At 50.2% G+C, this 8,833-nt stretch overlaps 1 protein-coding gene across 1 annotated transcript in view; it reads left to right on the top strand.

Moving 5' to 3' along the window:
* SUN1 (Sad1 and UNC84 domain containing 1) overlaps nt 1-8,433 on the top strand; it is a 44,787-nt gene extending 36,354 nt beyond the window's left edge. Inside the window, exons 19-22 of the mRNA XM_011977569.1 lie at nt 640-755; nt 3,265-3,432; nt 6,018-6,110; nt 6,766-8,433. Coding sequence (XP_011832959.1) covers nt 640-755; nt 3,265-3,432; nt 6,018-6,110; nt 6,766-6,882 — 494 coding nt within the window. The 3' untranslated portion in view covers nt 6,883-8,433. The remainder of the gene's footprint in view (nt 1-639; nt 756-3,264; nt 3,433-6,017; nt 6,111-6,765) is intronic.
* The last annotated feature ends 400 nt before the right edge of the window (nt 8,434-8,833 follow it).

Here is an 8,833-nt window from a genome sequence, read left to right as displayed (position 1 = left end):
ATGGGGTTTCGCCATGTTGGCCAGGCTGGTCTGGAACTCCTGACCTCAAGTGATCCGTCTGCCTCATCCTCCCAAAGTGCTGGGATTACAGGCGTGAGCCACTGCGCCTGGCCTGCTCTCATTGATTTTTATGGCTGAGTAGTACTCCATTGTGTTTATGCAACCCATTCATCTGTTAGTGGACATTTAGGTTGCTTCCAGATGTTAGTCATGGTAAACAAGTAGTGCTGCACCAAAGATAGAAGTGTGGATCTCCCTACGATAGACGGCCCTCCTTTCTGTTGGGTATGTACCCCGGAGTGGCATTGCTGGGTCATATGGTAGCTCTGTTGTGGGTTTTCTGAGGGACCTCCGAACCGCTCTCCATGGTGGTTGTACTAGTCTCCATTCCCAGCAACAGTGCGTGAGGATTCCTTTCTCCGCGTCCTCACCAGCATTTGTTACTGCCTGTCTCTAGGATAGAAGCCATTTTAACGGCGGGGAGAGGAAATCTCATTGCAGCTTTTACTTGCATTTCTCTATCAGTGATGTTGAGCACTTTTCTTGAAAACATTCTGAGTAAATCCTTAAAAGGTGCAATACTATTGCTTCCAAAATGGTGGAACTGGGCCCTGAGACTGATCTGAACTTTGCTTTAAGGTGGCAGCATCCTGAGTACTCGCTGTTCTGAAACGTACGAAACCAAAACGGCCCTGATGAGTCTGTTTGGGATCCCGCTGTGGTACTTCTCGCAGTCCCCACGCGTGGTCATCCAGGTGAGTGGCCGCCGGTGGCCGGAGCTGCTCTTCAGCATGGGCTCTGTTAGTGTTCACAGGTCGTACGTCCCCAGCCTGGCAGAACTTCGTGAGATGAACATGTCTGTGGAACTGGTACCACAAGCAGCAGCAGTGTTCCCACACCGAGGAGTCCCCGTGTAGCCTCCACGCTACACGTCTGTTGGCTTGGGTTTAGCGTCGCAAAGATGGGACCGTGTGGCACATGCTGGTCCCGTCGGCCCTCCTCCCTCCCTCTTTTGGGTGGTCCAGCCATGGTGGTGTGAGTGGCAACTGTTCCTGCTCGGGGCTGTGGGTCTTCCGTCACGAGAGTGTCAGCTGTGCTTTCTCGGGTGTTGAGAGAGAATAGGTGGGGAGGCCCTTGCTGTCTGGCCTCGGTGTAGGCCTTTACCCCCCGTCTCCCAGGCCTTCACCCCTCGTCTCCCAGGCCTTCACCCCCCGTCTCCTGGACGTTCTGCTATCGTCCTTGTTGTGTACTGCTTTTCTGTGGCTTCGTTTAATACTTTATACTATTGACTGTACAAGTTTAAAGCACTAAAGGATGGAGAATTTAAACAGATAGATCTATTTTGCCTCAGTACTCAAATCCTGCCTAATATTCATGACATGTTTTGAAGAAAAGTCCAGTAATTCCTTGTATGTGGAACAATGCCAAGACAGCTTTCACTTGGAAAACACAAGTCCAGCCTGAAAGAATTCATGACATGCCCGTGACCTGAAGTTGAAGGTCCTGCGGGACTGTCGTCGTCATGATCTCGTCCCCAGGCCACCCCGGTGGAAGTGTCAGGTCAGCAGGACTGTTTGGCTTTCTGTGGCCATCAGCAGCACACAGACTCACCAGCACTTTGCTCCCGAGGGCGCAGCCGGGAGCCCTCCTCACTGCAGGCAGATGCAGCCTCTGCTGCCGTGAAGCCACACAGCCCTGCGCTTGGCATGCAGCTGGTTTTTCCGTGCCAGCTCGCGAGCGCCACCGGCACAGTCTGTGTCACCCGGCAGGGCCGACAGGTTTCCTGCACGGGGTTGCCACGGTGTTCCTGCATGGTGGTTCTCCTGCTCCTGGCCGTAACCTCCTTCTCAGTGGGCTTGGTGATCCTGACCCTCCCAGAGGAGCTCACTGGCCCGCAGCGTCGTCAGTGTGATGCTGGTGGGGATCTGGGGGTGAGAGTGCAGCGTGGCTTCAGTGTCTCAGAGACTAAGGGAGAGGGTGGAGCTCAGCCCTCCCTGGCACAGTTCTCTCTCGGCAGGAACTGTACGTCCCTGGAGGGGCAGACTTCATGTAAACCGCCGTCACTGTGATGGGACTGGACCGCGAAGCTGTCGGCTCCTGGGAAGTAAAGAGAACGTTTACAGAACATAGGGACAGCAGATGGAAGGGACCACAGTGGAGCCTCGCCAGAGGGTCGCTCCAGACCTTTGGGCGAGGGCGTGGCCCAGCTCACTGCACGTCGGGGAAGTTGCTGTGGTGCCACACCGAGGAATGTGCCAGCATGCTGGGAAAGCCTGTGCACAGCAGGGTGACTCACCAGGCGTTTGGCTGCAGCACTCCCAAGAGGGGAACCAGGGAACCTCAGTGTCCCTCCAGCACCCTGAGCTGGCAAGGGCTAGGCTCTGCGCTGGCAAAGGGAGGCAGTTCAAGGCTCAGCTCCATCTTCACAGCGCAGCAGAAGGGTGGCTTGGGGGCTGAGGGGCAGTAAATGCACAGCTGGCATAGAGGAGAAGCCGGCGGGTACGTGCCCATTGTTCACCGTCTCGTCTAAACATGAACTAACGTGTGTGTCATTCTCACACACCGAAGGCAGGCTGCCTGCACGGCGGTCTCCTCCATTGCACACAGCAGCATGACTGCCTGGACACAGCGTCTGCAGCTTCTCAGCCAGTCCCTGTGTGTGCCTGGGGACGTCGCGCTGTGAGGCGTGCTCTCGGTCGCATCTGCATCCTGCAGTTCTGTCCCTGCACCTGGAAGTGGAGGTGCGACTGCAGGCCAGAGGCAGATGTGTGCACAGTGGGCTGACCTCGCCAAGCTGCGCTTCTGGGGCTGCACGCCGCACCGTGGCCGGCGGTGAGAATGTGCATCTCCCCAGGGCGTCAGCGGCAGACTCTGTTAGACCCTTGATTTGATGTTGGTCGGATAGGGGGCAGTGGTGGTTCCCTGTGATGTTGTCCCTTCTTGCTGTGCAGGGTGGAGGGCATCTTCCCACGACCGAGGACCACTGACGTTCACCTTTTCTTTGAAGTATGTTGTATGTCTCACCCATTTTTCTTTAAGGTTCTGGTCATTTTAACTTTTATACAACATACAGGCTGGAGATAATGGCCCTTTGAGGAGTGAATTACAAATGTTTTTCCCAGTTTATCTTCGGATTTTGCTCATGGCAGTTTCTACCATGTAAAAATTATTTTTAGCTCAGTATAATCAGCCTTTCCTCTTACTGCTTCTAAGTGGGTAAGAGCATGCTCACACTCTGAGTCCTCATGTTTTTCCTTTCCTCAGCCTGACATTTACCCCGGTAACTGCTGGGCATTTAAAGGCTCCCAGGGGTACCTGGTGGTGAGGCTCTCCATGATGATCCACCCAGCCGCCTTCACTCTGGAGCATATTCCTAAGACGCTGTCGCCAACAGGCAACATCAGCAGCGCCCCCAAGGACTTCGCCGTCTATGTGAGTGCACGTGGCCGCCTCTCCTCCTCCCACACCTTCCTGGGAGTTCCCACAGATGAAAGCAAGTGACGTGAGCGCACTGGGGACGGCTGCCTCCGGCCGCCCTCTCTCAGCAGATTCAGTGTTGAGGGGAACATTCTAGTGTTTTTCCAGGGAGGGTAACTTAGAAATGGCATATTACCTGATGTCCACTTTACATACAGTACTACACTGACCAAGGCAGACACGCCTAAGGATTTTGCTCTTCGCCGCCTTTGCCAGGTTGCCTGTGACAGGTGTTCGGGCAACTGGGTGACATGGGAGCAGCTAACTGACAAGAGGACTGCCATGATCCCAGCCCCAGAAAAACCCGCCATTAATACTGTGATACTTTCTGGTTTCTTCCGCATGCCTTTTAAAGAATACAGTTGAGTCTGTAATCCCAGCACTTTGGGAGGCCAAGATAGGCGGATCACCTGAAGTCAGGAGTTCGAGACCAGCCTAGCCAACATGGTAAAACCCGGTCTCTACTAAAATATACCAAAAAAAAAAAAGCCAGGCATGGTGGTGCACGCCTGTAATCCCAGATACTTGGGAGGCTGAGGCAGAAGAATCACTTGATCTAGGAGGCGGAGGTTGCTTTGAGCTGAGATCGTACCACTGCACTCCAGCCTGGGCAACAGTGAGAGACCCTGTCTTAAAAAAAAAAAAAAAAAATTACAGTTCAGACAGTAGTGTTTATGAACCTTTAAAATTTTCATAAAACATTTCATAAAAGTATTTCTGCCCTTAAAAAAAAATTGGCCAGGTGTGGTGGCTCACGCCTGTAATCCCAGCACTTTGAGAGGCCGAGGCAGGTGGATCACCTAAAGTTGGGAGTTTGAGACCACCTTGGTCATCATGGTGAAACCCATCTCTATTAAAAATACAAAAATTAGCCGGGCATGGTGCGTGCCTGTCATCCCAGCTACTCAGGAGTCCGAGGCATGAAAGTCACTTGAACTTGGGAGGCAAAGGCTGCAGTGAGCCAAGATTGAGCCACTACACTCCAGCCTGGGCAACAGAGCGAGACTGTGTCGCAAAAGGAAAAAAAAAAAAGGAAATTGTATTACGAGCGTTTTTCCGTGGCAGTTAGACTTTATGGCCATCCTCAAGTAGCGTCAATCCTCCATGCTTATCTGGCCGGTTCTCCTCTCACTGAGTATTTCTTTCCCTTTTCTGCTTCCCTGTGTAACTGCCGCTCCTTTACACCTTCACTAATCCCCATGGACAAGACACTCACAAGTGGCGTCACGGTTTCAGAGGCCAGCAGCATGTTTTACGGCCAAGTCAGTGCACTGTGTTACTAGCGTTTTCTTTTTTCTTTTTCTTTTTTTTGAGACGGACTTTTGTCTTGTTGCCCAGGCTGAAATGCAGTGGCGTGATAACTCACCACAACCTCTGCCTCCCGGGTTCAAGCGATTCTCCTGCCTCAGCCTCCCGAGTAGCTGGGACTACAGGCCACGCCACCATGCCTGGTTATTTGTATTTTTTTTTTTTTTTTGAGACAGAGTCTCACTCTGTTGCCCAGGCTGGAGTGCAGTGGCGCAATCTCAGCTCACTGCAAGCTCCGCCTCCTGGGTTCACGCCATTCTCCTGCCTCAGCCTCCCAAGTAGCTGGGACTACAGGTGCCCACCACCTCACCCGGCTAGGTTTAATTTTTTTGTATTTTTAGTAGAGACGGGGTTTCACCGTGTTAGCCAGGACGGTCTCGATCTCCTGACCTCATGATCCGCTCGTCTCAGCCTCCCAAAGTGCTGGGATTACAGGCGTGAGCCACCGCGCCCAGCCCTGTATTTTTATTTCACTGGTGATTATCAGAGGCAGTAATTACTCACTCGCTGGAATTTCTTTAGATCTAGGGAGCTGGAACTCTCTAGAAAGTCCTTTCCCATTTCAAAACAGATATGCAAATAGTCCCCTGTATCTTCTGCTAGTTTTCTGACTCTGGTAAAATACAACATAAAGCTTACCATTTTAATAAGTGCATAGTTCGGTGACATTAAGTCCAGTCACACTGTCGTGCTGCCATCACCACTATCATCTCCAGAGCTGCTCCATCTTCTAGTCTGAATCTCTATCCCCACTGAGCCCTGACTCCCCACACCCCAGCTTGGCCCAGCACCCCCTTCTGCCTGCTCTCCTGCTGGAGTTGGTCTTCTGTGGCCCCTCCTCCCACTAGTGAGGCCTCGTCTCCCGAGGCTCAGCAGGTGCTCCAGAGCTTCCACTGTGCAGAGGGCAGCAGCTGAGCATGGTCTGTGCATCAGGCGGGGTCACTTCTCTGACACACATGAGTGTGTCCTGTTTTGGCCACAGTTTTCCTAATGTGTATAATGGGGGGAGTCGTGCTGACCTCAGGACGTGTCATGGGTTATGTGAAGCCCTCAACAAAACACACCCCTTCCTTCCAGGGAAGGCCTCATGACTGTGCCGTGGAGGAGTGACTTTCTCTAACTAAGTGGAGGGAAACGGTCCTGTTTGCTCAGTGTTAGCTGTGGAAGGGAACAGTTCTCTCTGCTCAGTGTTACTTTTCCATTAGTTCATGATTGTATGGTCTCGATTTCAGGGATTAGAAAATGAGTATCAGGAAGAAGGGCAGCTTCTGGGACAGTTCACGTATGATCAGGACGGGGAGTCGCTCCAGATGTTCCAGGCCCTGGTAAGAACCGGGACTTGCACTGCCCTGGGGTCTCTTGAGTCCCACAGCCTCTCGTGACAGCAGGGCCCAGCCGGCATCAACAGACTGGAAAGCAGTGTGAGGACCAGCCTTTGAAAAACGTTAACCTGCGTTTCCTGGCTCTGCATTAATGAGCCTTTCCGTGGCTAATAGAGTTCTCAGTTTTACCCGTGCTTCATGCCCCGTGATACATTACTTACAAGGATCATATTAAAGAGTTAACTTCCGGCTGGGCATGGTGGTTCACGCCTGTAATCCCAGTACTGTGGGAGGCTGGGGCGAGTAGATCACGAGGTCAGGAGTTCGAGATCAGCCTGACTGACCAACATGGTGAAACCCCATCTCTACTAAAAATACAAAAATTAGCTGGGCGTGGTGGCACGTGCCTGTAATCCCAGCTACTCGGGAGGCTGAGGTAGGAGAATCGTTTGAACCCGGGAGGCAGAGGTTGGCTGAGATTGCGCCATTGCACTCCAGCCTGGGTGACAGGGCAAGACTCTGTCTCAACAACAACAACAAAAGGTTAATTTCCAATTTAGCTGCTTCCTGTCAGACGTCATATTTGGGGAAGTGATTGGGCTTGGGGTTATAAATATGAAATACATGTTTTGTTTTGTTTTTTCCTCCTTGATTTCAGAAAACACCCGACGACAGAGTTTTCCAAATAGTGGAACTTCGGATTTTTTCTAACTGGGGCCATCCTGAGTATACCTGTCTGTATCGGTTCAGAGTTCATGGCGAACCTGTCAAGTGAAGACGCTACTCATTATTTTTGTACATTTTTGTATATACTGGGACAGCCTGAAACACTGGAATCCTTCGTGGACGAGGGCATATACACTGATGGGACAGTGCCACTCCTTCAATAAACGTGGCTGCTGGCCAGGGACTAGAGCGTGTGACGGGCGCCCTGGCGCCACCTGTTGGGTGCTCACTGACTGCATGCGCAGAGGGGTCAGCAGCAGGGGGAAGCGTGTTGAACACGTGTCTCAGACGCTCCTTGTTTTTAATGGGAAGTTCTTTGTATTTGCATTTCCTTGACAACAGGAGCAAAGCAGAGGAAGCTGAGAGTCTGGCGTGTTCTTGACGCTTTGGTCTTGAGCCTTGCACTGGCTCTTCTAAAGGACTTTTGGAGGGCAGATAATTTCATCTGTTAAATCCAACACACATTTCTTTCAGGGAAAAACAATGTCACCAAATTTTCAGAGTTCTAAACTCCTTTCCTTCAAGCCGGGATTTTCCTTTATTCAGCACCAGTACGTACTAAGTCTCCAGATGGGGAAATGACTAAAATGGGTTTTTCTGCTTTGTTTGCTCTACTTCTGAGAAAGGTTTCCAGTCTGGACTCGCTGTACCAATATCCGTGGTGGAATATGGGAGCGTTTCATTCTCCTTGTAGGCTGAAGTCAGTCTGACTTGAAGGAGGCTGGTTTAGATCTAAACAAACACCCAGATGGGGTTCTTTGGCCTCAGCAAGGCTTTTCCTGTTGGGATTCACAGTAAACAGAAACCCAGAAATCTCACCTTGGGTGTTTTCAGGGGTCGTTTTGAGTTTTGCTGAATAGGGAGCACGAGATACCCTGAGCCTTCCTCTCTTCACTGGTGGTGATCAGAGGAGCTGTCTGGTGTGTCAGGGTCGTGAAGCCGTTACATTTCAGGACGATCCTCTTTCCTTCAGCAGCACTTCTTACTGGCTCTGGCTGGAATCTGCCTTTTATCACAGCTGTCACCATTCTCACGTGATTCTCGTGAGACACTCTGGTTATAATTACTATTTAATATTTAGACTGTTTTACTGAGCAGACTTTATAATAATGAGATATCTGCAAGGCACTTAAAGTGTTACAGATGTTTTACCTTAAGAATTATTTAAGTTGTGTTGGGTTAAGACAGTTTTCGGTGTACCATAAATGTTGTGTTTTCAGAAAAAGACAAAACGATGGTGCTGACTGGTTTTCTGTATATTGCACAACAGTCCTCAAATCCACGAAACTATTCATACATCAAGCAGCATTTTTTTCACTCTCCTTAGAATTGGAACTATGCAGTTAAAGCGGATAAAATGTACAGATGTTTCATATATTACAGGTTACATATATAAATCAAAATTTCCTATATAAAACTGATTTGGGATTTGGGGTGGAAATATTTTGAATATTTATTTTTAAAGATGCAAGATAGGACTTTGTGCAATGTATTTTTGTAAATGCTTTTCAAAATATCTGTCTTTGGTAGTGCTGCTGCTGCCACCAAATTGGTAAGATGCTATTAAGAGGTTTAAATAAAGAGTTTTAATTTTTAAAAGTTCATGGGATATAAACAGTATTTCTTTTCTCAGTTTATCTGTCTCTGCCCCCGGGATGTGGGGAGGGACTGGGTTTGCTGGCTGTTGTTGGCAAGCTCTGTGGCACAGCCTTTGAATGGTAACCTGTCCTCCAAGGCCTTGAGGCCTCAGGTGTGCTGGGCATCTCTTTCTGTAGGGCACCATTTCCACTTGGAAAACGGACTGAATTACAAGTTGCTTGATGGGCAGAACGTTAGGCTTTCCTCAGGACACAGTTTTCATCGCTGCTTCTGTAGCTGAAGGCAGGTGCTGACACCAGGTCACAGGTGATAGCACACACACCACACTGTTTCGCACCTGGCTTTTCCCCAGTTACCAAGTGTGTCCCGTAAGAACCTTTTTTTTTTTTTTTTTGAGACTG

Source organism: Mandrillus leucophaeus, unplaced genomic scaffold, assembly GCF_000951045.1.
Source record: "Mandrillus leucophaeus isolate KB7577 unplaced genomic scaffold, Mleu.le_1.0 Scaffold180, whole genome shotgun sequence".
NCBI lineage: Eukaryota > Metazoa > Chordata > Mammalia > Primates > Cercopithecidae > Mandrillus > Mandrillus leucophaeus.
This window is presented reverse-complemented; position numbering and strand designations above follow the sequence as displayed.